Source organism: Bos mutus, chromosome 2, assembly GCF_027580195.1.
Source record: "Bos mutus isolate GX-2022 chromosome 2, NWIPB_WYAK_1.1, whole genome shotgun sequence".
In the NCBI taxonomy this organism is placed as follows: domain Eukaryota; kingdom Metazoa; phylum Chordata; class Mammalia; order Artiodactyla; family Bovidae; genus Bos; species Bos mutus.
In genome coordinates this window covers 3,519,706-3,537,555 of record NC_091618.1, presented here as the reverse complement: position 1 = coordinate 3,537,555, position 17,850 = coordinate 3,519,706, and the positions used below count along the sequence as shown (strand labels likewise).

The window sequence follows — 17,850 nt, the reverse complement described above, 5'->3', positions numbered from 1 at the left end:
ATGACTTAGTGATAAACCACTACATTTTTAGAACCCTTTCAGCTCCCTTGACCCTGGGGGTTCTGTGGTCCATTGGGAAATGGTGAAGTTTCCACCTGATCTTTAACAGATCAAATGCTGCAAATCTGGTTGCTAGCAAACTGGAGTTTTTACTTGTTGATCCATCTCAGAATATGTGATATGAGAAAGGATTTGCACTTCATTTTTTAATGTGCTTTATGTTGTTTTGGGGACTCCCAAATTCCCGAGAGGAACACATCAGCAGGGTTACAGTGAAAACCATTAGGAAAACTGCAATCAAGCTGCACAAATTCATCTCTCAGATGCAAAGAGGCAATATGGTGTAGAGATGAAATACACAGATGAACCTGCATTCAGATGCTGGCCCATCAGCTTCCGGTGGTATGACCTTGGCCAAGTCCCCCTACCCCTCTATATCCTCATCTGTAAAGTGGGCACAATAACATCCTCTTCATTGGGTTGTTAGAAAGAGTCTAATGAAATATACACAAAACCTTAGCAAGTGTAAGTAACAGTTAGCGAGAAGTAACTTCACACAAAGTGCATGCATGAGTTAGTAGTGACATGGCCCCTGCCACTGTCTCTAACCCTTGGGAGAAGGGGCTCCATCCTCCTAAGCGACAGCTGAGGATGGAAAAAGCAACCAAGGCAGGAATCACTGTTAAGCTAAGTCAGTGTCCTGAAGCCCTCTTGACCACAATTTGAGCTCCTCGATTCCCAAGGACTGGGTTGACCTCACTGTAAAACTGTAAGAAATAAGACCACTGAAAGCACCCTGAATCAAAGCTGAATTTGTTTGCTAGGCGAGGAACAGCTGCAGAATTCAGGTGTGAATTAGTGTGGCTACTTCTAAACTGGAATAGAAAGGTCTAAACTTGGGGTGCACAAGGGGATGGAGGCTCAGCAAAAAGGTGAGATTCTGAATTCAGATCCCTGGCTGGCCTACTGGGTGCACATTAACTCTCTTGGCCGTGGGCTGTTTCTGGGGCCTTATCACCAAATCTGGGGTTCCAAGGGGCCTGGGGCCGTTCCTCAGCACAGTCAAAATTAGTAATGTCTCTTAACATCTGCACAGCTAGAGCCAACATGGCAGACGAGAGTGGCAATGTGGACTTCCACACACTGGGACACGACCCACCTGCGAGTCCAGACTCTACCAGTCACCGTCTAGCTGCAGCCCTGGTGGCTCAGACAGTAAAGCATCTGCCTGAAATGGACCCAGATCCGATCCCAGGGTCGGGAAGATCCCCTGGAGAACACAATGCTATCCACTCCAGTATTCTTTCCTGGAGCATCCCATGGACAGAGGAGCCTAGCAGGCTACAGTCCATGGGTTGCAAAGAGTTGGGCACCACTGAGTAACTATCACTTTCTTCACAAGGCAAGCACCCTGCTTCTGATGGCACCCCCGGCCCACTGCATGAGTTCATCCCAGCCCCAGCTTTCCCTAGTTTAGGGCTCTCCCCTGCTTATTACTCACTTTATTTGAGAGCTTCATTATAACACCATTTACTTGAGGGTGGGGGGTGAGCTTCCAAAACTAGGGTCACCCGAAGGGGCCTCCCTAGCCCAGTCTGTCTGAGACTCTGGGCTCCATCTGTGTTCTTGGTAATCTCCTGAGGTTGCACACAGGTACATCCCAGTCCCTTTCGCATCTCATCTGTTTCTCCCAAATTCTTTCCTGAACTCACTGGATTAACATATTTTATTTCTCCTAACTCAATATAATGCATTCCTCTCTCCCAATAAAATGAATTTCCTTTATGATCAATTCTCACCAGCAGATATTATGACTGAAGTGAAAAATATTCATGAAAAACTGATTTCTAAATCACGCTGCTTCCCAGAAGAGCCATGCATAGTTTTTTCAAGAGGCTTTTTTAAAAAAATGATTTTATTTAATTTAATTTATTTCTGGGAGTGATGGGTCTCCGTTGCTGGGTGAGGTTTCTCTCTAGTAGCGGTGTGTGGGCTTCTCAGCACGGGGGGTTCTCTTGTTGTGGAAGGAAGGTTCTAGGGGGCGTAGGTTTCAGTAACTGCAGCACGTGGGCTCTGTAGTTGTGGCTCCCAGGCACGACAGCTGTGGCGCACGGGCTTAGCTGCTCCTCGGCACGTGGGCTCTTCCTGGACCAGGGATTGAACTTGTGTCTCCTGCACTGGCAGGAGGATTCTTTACCACTGAGCCACCAGGGAAGCCCCCACACATACTGTTTAATGCGTGGATTCCCTGTGGGCTGTGGTGGGAGTCGGGGGTGGTGGGGGGAGTGTCTTCCTACTACAGAATGTGACCCAGAGACAGAGCAGAACCAGACTGCCCTGGGCTTTAATCCTGCTCCTCTGTTTACCAGCTACCATGACCTGGAACAAGTTACTGAGCCTCAGTGTGTTCATCCCTAAAATGGAGATTAAAAACAGCATTTATGGTTCCAATACTGGCTTCTTAGTTTTCATACATATACCATGATGAGAGGAAACTGAATGGGGAGGTGTATGAGATCTCTTTATATGATCTTGGCAACTTTTCTCTACGTCAAGAATTAACCAAAATAAAAGGATTAAAAAAAAAAGAGTCTCTCATGGAAAGGAAGAAGTCAGTAGGTCTCCACATGAAAAGATCCACGGTAATCAATTACCAAGTGTCATTATATTTCCAATAGCCGTAGTGTTTGTTGTTACTTTATTATCCAAGGTCATTGGTTTGGCCCAGGCAGAGCAGAGGTGCCAGGCCTGCAGCCCCTGGACTCCCTGAGACTCACGTCCTCTCCTTGCGGCTGGGCTCCTTGGCAGGTGTGGCTCCAGCCAAGGCCGACATACTGGACCTGAATGAGATGGTCAGACAAGTGACGGGGAAGATCCCCATCTTCTTCTATTCATCCTATGGCTGTTACTGCGGAATTGGTGGCCAAGGCCTACCCAGAGATGCCACAGACTGGTAATGCCTCCCAATCGTGCTCTGCCTCTCCCCAGGGACCCTCCCTTTTCCCCTCCTGCTTCTTCTCCATCCATTTATTCATTTGGTGCCATGTGCTGTTGAAGCCTAGCCTGAAGGAGTTTGAGCATTACCTTGCTAGCATGTGAAGCGAGCACAATTGTGCAGTAGTTTGAACATTCTTCGGCATTGCCTTTCCTTGGGATCAGAACGAAACCTGACTTTTTCAGTCCTGTGGCTACTGCTGTTTTCCAAATTTCCCTGCCTTATTGAGTGTAGTACTTTTACAGCATCATCTTTTAGGGTTTGAAAGAGCTCAACTGGAATTCCATCACTTCCAATAGCTTTGTTTCTAGTAAAGCTTCCTAAGGCCTGCTTGACGTCACACAACAGGATGTCTGGCTGTAGGTCAGTGATCACACTATGGTGGTTATCCAGGTTATTAAGTCCTTTTTTGTATAGTTCTTCTGTGTATTCTTGCCACGTCTTCTTAATCTCTTTCACTTCTGTTAGGTCCATACCATTTCTGTCCTTTATTGTGCCCATCTTTGCATGAAATATTCCCATGGTGTCTCCAATTTTGTTGGCAAGATCTCTAGTCCTTCCCAATGTACTGTTTTCCTCTATTTCTTTGCACTGATCACTGAGGAAGGCTTTCTTATCTCTCCGTGCTCTTCTCTGGAACTCTGCATTGATTTGGAAATATCTTTCCCTTTGTCTTTTGCCTTTCGCTTCTCTTCTTTTCTCAGCTATTTGTAAGGTATCCTCAGACAACTATTTTACTTTCTTACATATTTTTTTCTTTGGGATGATTTTGGTTACCACCTCCTGTATAATGTTCCAAACCTCAGTCCATAGCTGTTCTTCAAGACACTCTGTCTATCAGATCTAATCCCTTGAATCTATTAATCACCTCCACTGTACAATCACAAGGGATTTGATTTAGGTCTTACCTGAATGGTCTCATGTTTTTCCCTGCTAGGAACTCTGCTGAGCTCCGATCCAGCCCCAGCCCTTCTGGAGGGTTCCCCAGACTTTCTGAAGTCTGCCTTGCACCCTCAACCCCAAACTAGTTAGAAGAGCCACAAACACTTCCCATTGCCGTTGAACATTGTTTTTGAAAAAGTCCCACTTCATTTTGCCATGATCTCATTGGTTTTCACAGCAACCCAGGGATCTGCCAGAGGAGGGATGAGAGCCAGCCAGGCCCGAGGCCAGCACCTTCACCTGCCACATACAGGCTGTATGATCCTGGGCATGTGGCCTGACCTCCCAGAGCCTCAGTTTCCTCATTTATGCAATGGGGATAATGCTAGTACCTCTATCCCAGAGCGGCCAAAAGGATTAAGAGAGAATTCCTAGGTAGAGCAGGTGCCTGGTACACAGGAGGGAATCTTCCTCATAGTTCAGATGATGAACAATCTTCCTGCAATGCTGGAGACCCGGGTTCGATTCCTGGGTCAGGAAGAGCCCCTGGAGAAGGAAATGGCAACCCACTCCAGTATTCTTGCCTAGAGAATCATATGGACAGAGGAGCCTGGCGGGCTACAGTCCATGGGGTCACAAGAGTCAGACACTCCTTAGAGACTAAACCACCACCTGGTACACAGGAAGCACTCGAGAAGTTTTAGCTAGAAAGAAGACTAGACCCTGCAGGCCTTGACTTCCGAGGTGGACACGCAGTTTCTGCTCTGGGGCAGGGGCAACATGAGACTCAAGTCAGCCAAGGACTCACCTACCTCCTGTCCTCTCCTGCCAGGTGCTGCTATGACCACAACTGCTGCTACGGTTACCTGACACCCCACAACTGTGACTACCTCTACGACCACTATGACTACACCTTTTCCCAGGGGAATGTCCAGTGTTGTGAGTGCCTGGACCTCAGGGTTGGAGTAGGAGGCTGAGCAAAGGAGTTACCACACACATTGCTTTCGTATGCTGTGTGACAAAGCACAAGCTGCTCAGCCTCTCTGTTTTTCTCATATATCCAGTTCAATATCTGGGCTGTGAAGGAGAGGCAGCAACAGGGGTAGAAGTACGGAGAGGTCCCATAGGGACTTTGACCCCTTTAGGATCTGGAAGGCTGCCAGACCTCAGCTTAGATCCCAGACCCACCACCGACCAGCTGTGTGACCTTGAACACTTTGCTTAACTTCTCTGAACCTCAGGATCCTCCTCTGGAAACTCAGGATAACAGCATTCTGCTCCATAAAGTTAATTTAAAAACTAAAATAGGAGGAGACATAAGGTGCCCTGCAGATGCATGCTTGAATAATCACTCAGGCTACCAAGGTTCAGTTCAGTTCAGTCACTCAGTCATGTCTGACTCTTTGTGACCCCATGAACCGCAGCACACCTGGCCTCGCTGTCCATCACCAACTTCTGGAGTTTACTCAAACTCAAGTCCATTGAGTAGGTGATGCCATCCAACCATCTCATCCTCTGTCATCCCCTTCTCCTCCTGCCTTCAATCTTTCCCAGCATCAGGGTCTTTTCAATGAGTCAGTTCTACATATCAGGTGGCCACAGTTTGGAGTTTCAGCTTCAGCATCAGTCCTTCCAATGAATATTCAGGACTGATTTCGTTTAGGATGGACTGGTTGGATCTCCTTGCAGTCCAAGTGACTCTCAAGAGTCTTCTCCAACACCACAGTTCAAAAGCATCAAGTCTTCTGTGCTCAGCTTTCTTTATAGTCCAACTCTCACATCCATACATGACCACTGGAAAAACCGTAGCCTTGACTAGATGGACCTTTGTTGGCAAAGTAATGTCTCTGGTTTTCAATATGTTGTCTAGGTTGGTCATAACTTTTATTCCAAGGAGTAAGCATCTTTTAATTTCATGGCTGCAATCACCATCTGCAGTGATTTGGGAGCCCAGAAAAATTAAGTCAGCCACTGTTTCCACTGTTTCCCCATCTATTTCCCATGAAGTGATGGCACTGGATGCCATGATTTTAGTTTTCTGATAGCTGAGCTTTAAGCCAACTTTTTCACTCTCCTCTTTCACCTTCATCAAGAGGCTCTTTAGTTCTCCTTCACTTTCTGCCATAAGGGTGGTACCATCTGCATATCTGAGGTTATTGATAATTCTCCCGGCAATCTTGATTCCAGCTTGTGCTTCCTCCCGCCCAGCGTTTCTCATGATGTACTCTGCATAGAAGTTAAATAAGCAGGGTGACAATATACAGCCTTGACATACTCCTTTTCCTATCTGGAACCAGTCTATTGTTCATGTCCAGTTCTAACTCTTGCTTCCTGACCTGCATATAGGTTTCTCAAGAGGCAGGTCAGGTGGCGTGGCATTCCCATCTCTTTCAGAATTTCCACAGTTTATTATGATCCATGCAATCAAAGTCTTTGTCATAGTCAATAAAGCAGAAATAGATGTTTTTTTGGCATTCTCTTGTTTTTTTGATGATCCAGCAGATGTTGGCAATTTGATCGCTGGTTCCTCTGCCTTTTCGAAAACCAGCTTGAACATCTAGAAGTTCACAGTTCATGTATTGCTGAAGCCTGGCTTGGAGAATTTAGAGCATTACTTTACTAGCATGTGAGATGAGTGCAATTGTGTGGTAGTTTGAGCATTCTTTGGCATTGCCTTTGTTTGAGATTGGAATGAAAAGTGACCTTTTCCAGTCCTGGGGCCACTGCTGTGTTTCCCAAATTTGCTGGTATATTGAGGGAAGCACTTTCACAGCATCATCTTTCAGGATTTGAAATAGCTCAACTCTATTTCCATCACCTCCACTAGCTTTGTTCATAGTGATGCTTCCTAAGGCCCATTTGACTTCACATTCCCGGATGTGTGGCTCTGGGTGAGTGATCACACCATCGTGATTATCTGGGTCGTGAACATTTTTTTGTACAGTTCTTCTGTGTATTCTTGCCACCTCTTCTTAATATCTTCTGCTTCTGTTAGGTCCCTACCATTTCTGTCCTTTATTGAGCCCATCTTTGCATGAACGGTTCCCTTGGTATCTCTAATTTTCTTGAAGAGGTCTCTAGTCTTTCTCATTCTATTGTTTTCCTCTATTTCTTTGTGTTGATTGCTGAGGAAGGCTTTCTTATCTCTTCTTGCTGTTCTTTGGAACTCTGCATTCAAATGGGTATATCTTTCCTTTTCTTGCCGGGGTCCAGCCCAGGCTGGATCCAGGGATTCCCTCGGGAGGACGGCGTTGGCGAAAAGGATAGAAGTAGAGAAAGAGATAAGGAAAGAATTTTGCAGTTAAGAAAATAGAGGAGAGAAAAGAGGCTGATATTCCTTGGTTTACACAGAAAACCAATAAAGCCCCAGCACAGGACTTGCTCTGTTCACGTAGGCTGCAGGCACCCTCTCGAATCGCAGAGGGTGCCCCACCTTAGGCACCTTCTCAAGTGGGTCTTAGAAGCCCAGTCAGGAAAATAAATGCAGAGGGCCCCTGCGCTCCAAGGAATATCAGCCTGAAAAGGAAAAGGAAAGAGAATGAATGACACGGGGAGACCAAGCTTCGGTGAGCAAGGCCCACACTTTATTTTCCAAAGTAGTTTTTATACCTTAAGTTGTGCATAGAGGATAATGGCGGGGGAGGGAGGGGGGATGGTGGGTAGAGTCTTGCAAGGTCAGCAGTCCTTGATCCTTATTGAAGCCAGGCTTTCTTTCTGAAAACTTATTATATGCAAAAGCTTTAGGTGATTTACATCATCTTCTGGCCAGGAGGCCTGTTAACATTTTATGACCCTTTCTTCAGAAAACTTATTTTTCTCTAAAGGTGATTATTCTAAAGTCAGGTGCCACCCTCTGAAAGCATTAGATAAAGTTGCATTCCTATAGGGCAAAAGTGTGGTGGGCTATAACAAGAAAAGAATTAACTCAAGGGTCCAAGGTTACAAACATTAAAACTACTACTTACATTTCTATACACCAACTATATTAATCAATACACTCCCAGGGACACAGTAGGTAAGGGATAGGGAAACTTGGCAGCAAGCATTAGCTCAACAAAGAAATCCTCTACTAGTTTTATTCTAACAATCTTAACTCTCTGAGAAGCTCTGCATTCTTAGACTATCTTAAGCTTCCCGTGCCTCTCATGGTTGGGAGGCTGTGAATAATCACATGTGTAGCTGCAGGAGTCCGAACAAACCTGTCAGGCAAGCTAGAAAGTCATCAGAGGGGTCTGAATTGAAACACTCCTATTATGCCCAGGAGAATTATTAACTAGAGTTCTAAGTTAATTTTCCTCAGAGAAAGGTGGTTGGGGATAGCCCCCCATTAATGTCAGAAGAATTGGTGAAGGTCGTGAAATAGTAAAACAAACAGATTCTGGTTTGGGGATAGACGCTCAGGCAGATGGTAGGGGGGGTCGGGGTTGGCCTTGAGCTCTGACTTGCTTTGCCCATCAAAGCTCTCCCGCATGACTTTATCATGGGTGGGGACTCCCGTGCTGGCTCCTGGCATTTTCTCCTTTGCTTTTTGCTTCCCTTCTTTTCATAGCTATTTGTAAGGCCTCCTCAGACAGCCATTTTGCTTTTTTTTGCATTTCTTTTTCTTGGGAATGGGTCTTGATTCCTGCCTCCTGTACAGTGTCACGAATCTCCATCCATAGTTCATCAGGCACTTTGTCTATCAGATCTAGTCCCTTAAATCTATTTCTCAGTTCCACTGTACAGCCATAAGGGATTTTATTAAGGTAATACCTGAATGGTCTAGTGGTTTTCTCCACTTTCTTCAATTTCAGTCTGAATTTGTCAATAAGGAGTTCATGATCTGAGCCACGGTCAGCTCCCAGTCTTGTTTTTGCTGACTGTATAGAGCTTCTCCATCTTTGGCTGCAAAGAATATAATCAATCTGATTTCAGTGTTGACCATCTGGTGATGTCCATGTGTAAAGTCTTCTCTTGTGTTGTTGGAAGAGGGTTTTGCTGTGACCAGTGTGTTCTCTTGGCAGAACTCTATTAGCCTTTGCCCTGCTTCATTCTGTACTCCAAGGCCAAATTTGCCTGTTACTCCAGGTGTTTCTTGACTTCCTACTTTTGTGTTCCAATCCCTTTAATGAAAAGGACACCTTTTTTCAGTGTTAGTTCTAGAAGGTCTTATAGGTCTTCATAGAACCGTTCAACTTCAGCTTCTTCATTTTTACTGGTTGGGGCATAGATTTGGATTACCGTGATATTGAATGGTTTCCCTTAGAAACGAAGAGAGATCATTCTGTCATTTTTGAGATTGCATCCAAGTACTGCATTTCGGACTCTTTTGTTGACCATGATGGCTACTCCATTTCTTCTAAGGATTCCTGCCCACAGTAGTAGACATAATTGTCATCTGAGTTAAATTCACCCATTCCAGTCCATTTTAGTTCGCTAATTCCTAGAATGTCGACATTCACTCTTGCCATCTCCTGTTTGACCACTTCCAATTTGCCTTGATTCATGGACCTAACATTCCAGGTTCCTATGCAATATTGCTCTTTACAGCATCAAATCTTGCTTCTATCACCAGTCCCATCCATAAATGGGTGTTGTTTTTGCTTTGACTCCATCCCTTCATTCTTTCTGGAGTTATTTCTCCATTGATCTCCAGTAGCATATTGGGCACCTACTGACCTGGGGAGTTCATCTTTCAGTGTCCTATCTTTTTGCCTTTTCATACTGTTCATGGGGTTCTCAAGGCAAGAATACTGAAGTGGTTTTCCATTTCCTTCTCCAGGGACCACATTCTGTCAGACGTCTCCACTGTGACCTGTCCATCTTTGGTGGCCCCACACGGCATGGCTTAGTTTCATTGAGTTACTGAGGTTACTGCTCATTTTTTCATCTTCCCGGGCTCTTAGAGTAGCCCAGAGAGAAGGCAGCACCACTCTGGTGATCATTTTCTTGTTGTTGTTGGTCACTAAGTCACATCTTACTCTTCGCAACCCCATGAAGTGTGACCAGCCCATCTCCTCTGTCCATGGGAATTGCCAGGCAAAAATACTGGAGTGTGTTGCCATTTCCTTCCTCAGAGGATTTTCCTGACCCAGTACTTGAACCCATGTGTCCTGCTTGGCAGGCAAATTCTGAGCCACGTGGGAAGCCCTGATCTCCATTTTACTGACAAGAAAACTGAAACTAGAGTGCACTGTTTGCTCAGGGTCACACAGCTACAAATGAGAAAGCCTGAGCTGTAACCCAGGTCACCAAGCCGCAGGGTCCACGCACGGAGAAAGGCAGCAAGTCCCGGGGCTGGAAGCTGAATGGGATCACCAGCTGTCCCTGTCAACTGAGAACTTAGTGGCAACAACTGAAATGGCCAACATTTATTGACCACTTACTATGTGCTAAAGGCTTTGCCTTCTTATTTTAATCTGAATATATGTGTGTGTGTGTGTGTGTGTGTGTGTGTATACATATTCTTTTTCAGATTCTTATCCCTTATAGATTATTACAAAATACTGAGCAGAGGTCCCCACGCTAAGCAGTAGGTCCGGCTCTCTTATCCCCATTTGACAGATGGTGAAACTGAAGCACCATGGTCCGTCTTTCCTCAAGGTCTTGGCACATGATGTTCCTTCTGCCAGGAACAATCCGTCTCCTCCACCCTGGCTTTCCAGAGTAGGAGCAACAGCTCACTCTTCTGATCTCAGCTCAAATGGCTTTTGACACTCAGTCAGTCCCATCAGTCACCAGCTCAGAGCCCCTGCCTTGTTCCTTACTTCCGGGTAAGCACAGTTGCACTCACTTCTGTGAAGGGCAGGGAGGCCTGGCATGCTGTCATCCGTGGGGTCACAAAGAGTCAGACAGGACTGAGCCACTGAACAACAACGACCACACGCTTCTCTGACATTTGCCCACCCCCGCCCCGCCCCAGGGGAGTGTGAACTCGGGTGTCCATTCTGTTCTCCTCTCCCTCCTGGGACTCCCGAAGGATAGGTGCTCAGTTGCTTACTGAACGGATGAATGAACGAAGGACCAATGGCACAAAGGGAGGTCACACCCCATGCCCAAGGTCACAGAGCCAGAGTCCAAGGACCCGGGAAGGGCACCAAAGGGTGGATGAGGGCTGAGCTGCCTTCAGCAGCTCCCCTCCAGGGGCAACGACCCACCCTACCACGGGAAGGGGCAGACCACTTAAGTGCCCTCCTTCACTCCCTCACAGCCACCAAGGGGAGCTGGTGTGAGCAGCAGCTGTGCGCCTGTGACAAGACGTTGGCCTTCTGCCTGCAGCGGAACCTGAACACCTACAAGAATCACCTGCGTCATCTGTCCAGATGTGAGGGCGAGACTCTAGCCTGTCCCCCTTCATCTTGAGCTCTGGGGAAGGCCCCCCAGGACCACTGGCCACAGCCCCGACTCCCGCCTGGAGCCTTTAAAGCACTCCTGGAAGAGGAAGGGGCTTGGCCTCACCCCTAGCTACCACTTGCCTCTTGGACCTTCTGAATCTCCCCAACTGTCTCCTCTGAGGGTGGAATGAGATCTTAGGAAAAACCAAGGCCAGGGAGCCGACAGGGGGTGTGTGTGTTTGGGGCAAAGCGGTGGGTACTGGAGGAAGGGTCTAGGGGCGGGGCAAGCAGGTTCTCCCTTCATGACCACTCACCAGGCCCCTCCAGGTTCCCCCTGCCCCTAAAACACCATCCAAGCAGCTGCCAGAGTGGCCTCTGTAAAGGGTGATATGGATCTTTCTGTCCATGGGACTCTGCTTCTTCAAACCCCAAGGCCCCGAGTCCTGCTTCCCACTCCATCCCACCCCTCCAGTCATCACAGGACACATGTGTACTTATGGCTGATTCATGCTGATGTGTGGCAGAAACCAACACAATATTATAAAACAATTATCCTCCAATTATAAAGAAATTAAAAAAAAAAAAAACCCACAACCCCAAGGCTCTGCACATCCAGGACGGGGCAGGGGGCTGCAGGCAGGGTGTCTGGGACCCGTTACTACCTGGCACTGTGTCCCTCTCCCTTGGAGCCTTGGGGACCCTTGCAGACTTGGCTAATGCTTGTCTTGGACTCTGGTGCCCAAAGCAGTACCCCGAACCAAGAGGGATTCAGTAAATACTTTTTGAGGCAAGGACTAGACCAAGCTCCCTGGACTCCAGGTCTGCAGGCCATGGGACTTCCGGGCACTCTTTCCTCTCTGACTGCCAGGCATTTGCTCAACCTGGACTTCTGCATCGATGCTCCGCTGGCCTGCTGTCCCCCAGGTAGCTAAGCCCACCCGAGGCTCCTCAGGGTCCAAGGACCCCTTCCTACAGAAGTCTTCTCCGGCCGATTCCTCTCCAGTTCCAAGGGCTCAGTCCCGCCCTCAAGTTCCCGCAGCACTTTACGGGTCTTCACCTTGCCGAGCTCCCACTTGAGTGGTGTGTGATTGTCTGGGCCGCTCTGAGCAGACTGGAGCTCCGGGAGGGTGGAGTTCGCTTCACTCTCATCTCTGCTTCCTCTGCTCCCCCAGGTGATAGGTGTGCAGTCAATGCTTTGGAATCAAAGAGCCCCCAGAGAAGAGATGGAGATGGGGGCAGGTGGTGTTCAGGCCCCACCCAGATCCCCTCTTGGCCCAGGTCCCCAACCCAGGGGTCAGCTGCCAAGTGCGCACTTCGGCCTCCTTCTCTTGAGGATTGCCCCCAGGCTGCTGGGTGCCACCCTACCCATCACCCACCTCTCCTCGCCCACCTCTAACCAGTGAATTGGGAGAATGACACTGTGGAGGGCATAACTGCCCTCTCCCCGCCTGATGCAAGGCCATCTGGGTCGTACACGGCGTGCCCCAGGGCTCCTCCTGGGCTCAGCCTAGATGTCTGGATCTGTGCCCTGGCCTGCCCTGTTTTCCTCTTTCTCCTACAGGTTTCTCCTTAAGGCATTTCCTCAATAAATCATTCCCTTGCCCAAGAATTCTCGTCCCAGGCTTGGCAGTTAGGGAATCTGCCTTCATTGGATGAATGGATAGATGGTGAATATATTCTTACAAGAAGTCCCACCTGTCATTCATAAAGGATCAGCTACATGGCCGGGGCACCTGGACCACCCACACCATCTGGGCTGTGACACACTTCGGTGAAAGAGCTGACCGAGTGGTTTTCCTTCTGCGTGAACCTCAGAGGCTCATGCCAGAGAGCATAGTAGAGGCTAAGAACTATGGGTGCCAGGTTCAGATTCCAAGGTCTTTATTGGCAGTCCAGTGGCTAGAACTCTGCACCTTTACTGCCAAGGGCCCAGGTTCGATCCCTGTTTGGGGAACTAAGATCCCAAAAGCTGTGCAGTTCAGTCCAGTTGATTTGCTCAGTTGTGTCCGACTCTTTGCGACCCCATGGATGGCAGCATGCCAGGCTTCCCTGTCCATCACCAACTTCCAGAGCTTACTCAAACTCATGTCCATTGAGTCAGTGATGCCATCCAACCATCTCATCTTCTGTCATCCCCTTTTTCCCCAACCTTCAATCTTTCCCAGCATCAGGGTCTTTTCCAACGAGTCAGCTCTTCACATGAGATGGCCAAATTATTGGAGTTTCAGCTTGAACATCAGTCATTCTAAGAATATTCAGCATTGATTTCCTTTAGGATGGACTGGTTGGATCTCCTTGCAGTTCAAGGGACTCTTAAGAGTCTACTCCAACACCACAGTTCAAAAGCATCAGTTCTTCGGCACTCAGCTTTCTTTACAGTCCAACTCTCATATCCATACATGAGTACTGGAAAAACCATAGCCTTGATGAAATGGACCTTTTTTGGCAAAGAAATGTCTCTGCTTTTTAATATGCTGTCTAGGTTAGTCATAACGGAAGTGCAGCCAAAAGAAAAAAATGTCATTATACTACTGATCAGCCTTATGAGCTTATATGAAAAAGCTAGATTTCCTTGTGTGTGAAGTTATATGGAAATAAGAAAATAAGTTGAGGCCACTGTACTAAATAAGGTTAATGCATGTTAAGCTCTTAGCACAATGCCTGACACATAGTAATTTCTCTTTTGAAATTAACTGGTACTTGTTGAGTCACTAAGTCCTGTCTGACTGTTTGTGACCCCTTGGACTGCAGCCCACCAGGCTCCTCTGTCCATGGAGTTTCCCAGGCAAGCATACTGGAGTCAGTTACCATTTCTTTTCTCCAGGGGAATGTCCCAACCCAGGGATGGAACCCGGGTCTCCTGCACTGGCAGGCAGATTCTTTACCGCTAAGGCACCTGGGTGGTGGTCTTATACAGAGACCAAACCTGAAACCTGAAACCCCCTCTTTCCACCCACTTCTTCTCTCCTTTCTGCATGGAACCTGTATATGTTAGATTGTGACACATGAGGTCTATTCAAGACACATTGTCAAGAGCTGGTACCTTCACTGACTCATCAGAGCTCGCAAACTCTGTGGCCTTGTGACAGTACCAGTGTTGGCAGATAAGGACGTTATTATCCCCATTTTACAATGGAGCCCCCTGAGGCTGAGAATGGGAACAGGAACCTCCAGAGAGCCCTCAACCAACAGAACCCAGAGTCAGGATGCTACTTCCACTGCAATTCTTCCTGCTCTGCTCCCTGGCACCCCCTCCCATTCACGCCAGTCAGGAAGCTTTCCAGCCCCAAACTGTGACTCAGTGAGTTTCAGCAACGAGTGACAAGATGTCTAGGAGGAAGGTGGCCCTTTAGTGACTTGATGATGTCATCAGCTCTGGTTTCTTTCCTGGCCATCCTCCCTGGGCTGTCTTTGCCCTCTGGGCGGCTTGCCTCCTACCTCTAAGATAGCAGCTGTTGTCCAGACCTTAAGCCAGACCTCCAGCAGAGAAGACGCTGTCTGTTCCTTGTCTCTTTAATATGCCCTACCACAACCACCATCCAGCAGACCTCCTGCTCAAGACCTAAACCATGGTGGCCCCAGACGATGGGATTACCCTGATTGCTTTAGATTCCTCAGGATTTATTTACCCCTGAGAAGGGACATACTACTGGAGATCAGTGGAGAAATAACTCCAGAAAGAATGAAGGGATGGAGTCAAAGCAAAAAGAATACCCAGCTGTGGATGTGACTGGTGATAGAAGCAAGGTCCGATGCTATAAAGAGCAATATTGCATAGGAACCTAGAATGTCAGATCCATGAATCAAGGCAAACTGGAAGTGGTCAAAAAAGAGATAGCAAGAGTGAATGTCGACATTCTAGGAATTAGCGAACTAAAATGGACTGGAATGGGTGAATTTAACTTAGATGACCATTATATCTACTACTGCGGGCAGGAATCCCTCAGAAGAAATGGAGTAGCCATAATGGTCAACAAAAGAGTCTGAAATGCAGTACTTGGATGCAATCTCAAAAATGACAGAATGATCTCTCTTCGTTTCCAAGGCAAACCATTCAATATCACAGTAATCCAAGTCTATGCCCCAACCAGTAACGCATAAGAAGCTGAAGTTGAACGGTTCTATGAAGACATACAAGACCTTTTAGAATTAACCCAAAAAAGATGTCCTTTTCATTATAGGGGACTGGAATGCAAAAGTAGGAAGTCAGGAAACACCTGGAGTAACAGGCAAATTTGGCCTTGGAATACGGAATGAAGCAGGGCAAAGACTAATAGAGTTTTGCCAAGAAAATGCACTGGTCATAACAAACACCCTCTTACAACAACACAAGAGAAGACTCTATACATGGACATCACCAGATGGTCAACACTGGAAATCAGATTGATTATATTCTTTGCAGCCAAAGATGGAGAAGCTCTATACAGTCAGCAAAACAAGACCAGGAGCTGACTGTGGCTCAGATCATGAACTCCTTATTGCCAAATTCATACTGAAATTGAAGAAAGTGGAGAAAACCACTAGACCATTCAGGTATGACCTAAATCAAATCCCTTATGATTATACAGTGGAAGTGAGAAATAGATTTAAGGGCCTAGATCTGATAGATAGAGTCCTGATGAACTATGGAATGAGGTTCGTGACATTGTATAGGAGACAGGGATCAAGACCATCCCCATGGAAAAGAAATGCAAAAAAGCAAAATGGCTGTCTGGGGAGGCCTTACAAATAGCTGTGAAAAGAAGAGAAGCGAAAAGCAAAGGAGAAAAGGAAAGATATAAGCATCTGAATGCAGAGTTCCAAAGAATAGCAAGAAGAGATAAGAAAGCCTTCTTCAGCAATCAATGCAAAGAAATAGAGGAAAACAACAGAATAGGAAAGACTAGAGATTTCTTCAAATAAATTAGAGATACCAAGGGAAAATTTTATGCAAAGATGGGCTTGATAGAGGACAGAAATGGTATGGACCTAACAGAAGCAGAAGATATTAAGAAGAGGTGGCAAGAATACACAGAAGAACTGTACAAAAAAGATCTTCACGACCCAGATAATCACGATGGTGTGATCACTCACCTAGAGCCAGACATCCTGGAATGTGAAGTCAAGTGGGTCTTAGAAAGCATCACTATGAACAAAGCTAGTGGAGGTGATGGAATTCCAGTTGAGCTATTTCAAATCCTGAAAGATGATGCTGTGAAAGTGCTGCAGTCAATATGCCAGCAAATTTGGAAAACTCAGCAGTGGCCACAGGACTGGAAAAAGTCAGTTTTCATTCCAATCCCAAAGAAAGGCAATGCCAAAGAATGCTCAAACTACCACACAATTGCACTCATCTCACATGCTAGTAAAGTAATGCTCAAAATTCTCCAAGCCAGGCTTCAGCAATATGTGAACCGTGAACTTCCAGATGTTCAAGCTGGTTTTAGAAAAGGCAGAGGAACCAGAGATCAAATTGCCAACATCCGCTGGATCATCAAAAAAGCAAGAGAATGCCACAAAAACATCTATTTCTGCTTTATTGACTATGTCAAAGCCTTTGACTGTGTGGATCACAAGAAACCGTGGAAAATTCTGAAAGAGATGGGAATACCAGACCACCTGACCTGCTTCTTGAGAAACCTATATGCTGTTGGGGGCCAGAATGAGGTACTCCGCCCATGACAAAGGTCATGAGGAAGGAGGCTCGACATACGCAAAGGCGGGATCGAGCCTCAGGAGTCCCCCTGGAAATCCTCGAGCTTCTACCCCCATAACCAGAGCCTGCCTACTTTACTACTTTGTGCTCTCACCTACAACTCTGACTTTACGGGGGGCTGTCCCCCACCACCTCTTTCGGAGAAGGAGTTAACCTAGAGCTCCAGTTAATAATAATTCCTGGGCGTGATAAGAGTGTTTTAACCTACAAACTCCTCTGAAGGTTCTCTAGCCTGCCTGACAGGCTCGTCCGGCCACATGTGATTGCTCACAGCCTCCCAACTGTGAGAGGCACGAGATGCTTTAAACCCTCTAAAAACAGGTTCTTTAGAGAAGTTAGAAAACTATAAGTATAAGTATAGTGGGCTGATTAGAAATTGTGTTGGTGAAGGGTTTTTCATTTGTTGAGCCAATGTTTGTTGCTACGTCTCCACATCCCCTGCCCTTACACACATTAATGAATATGTAGAAGAAATAAGTATTAACCTTTGATATTAATCACGTTAGACCTTAGGCTAAGTAAATTCTTTCCTTAACTAAAACCCACTACACCGTCACCCTATAGGAATGTAACTTTATTTGGGTGGTGTCTGTTTTAAGAATAATCGCCCCTGGAGAAATAAGTGTCCTGGTTGACTGACTGTTGTCACAAGGAGAGGGTCATAAATTGTCAGCAGGACCCCCTGGCCAGAAGATGATGTGACACCCCTAAGACCTCTGTATACATTTGTATGAAGCACCTGACTTTGATAAAAGTCAGGACTGCTGACCCCGCGTGACTTTTGCATAACATCTCAGTGTATAAAAGTAGACCATGGAAAATAAAGAATTGGGATCAGTTTCTCGAAATACTGGTCTCCCCATGTCGCTCTCTCTCTCACTCTGGTTGAGTCTCCATCTGGAGCGCGGAACCCGCCATGCTTACTAATTATGCCTGGGCTTCTAAGATCCGACCGGGGAGGCCTC

The 17,850-nt window shown here is 46.7% G+C and overlaps 1 protein-coding gene across 1 annotated transcript; it reads left to right on the top strand.

Annotated features, from left to right (window-relative positions):
* The first annotated feature begins 1,107 nt into the window (after positions 1 to 1,107).
* LOC102279020 (group IID secretory phospholipase A2) lies at positions 1,108 to 11,367 on the top strand. Its single transcript, XM_070381687.1, has 4 exons — positions 1,108 to 1,215; positions 2,772 to 2,953; positions 4,710 to 4,816; positions 11,067 to 11,367. Exons 1-4 carry the CDS (start codon positions 1,108 to 1,110, stop codon positions 11,216 to 11,218), a joined length of 549 nt encoding a protein of 182 aa, XP_070237788.1. The 3' UTR covers positions 11,219 to 11,367.
* Positions 11,368 to 17,850: the final 6,483 nt, after the last annotated feature.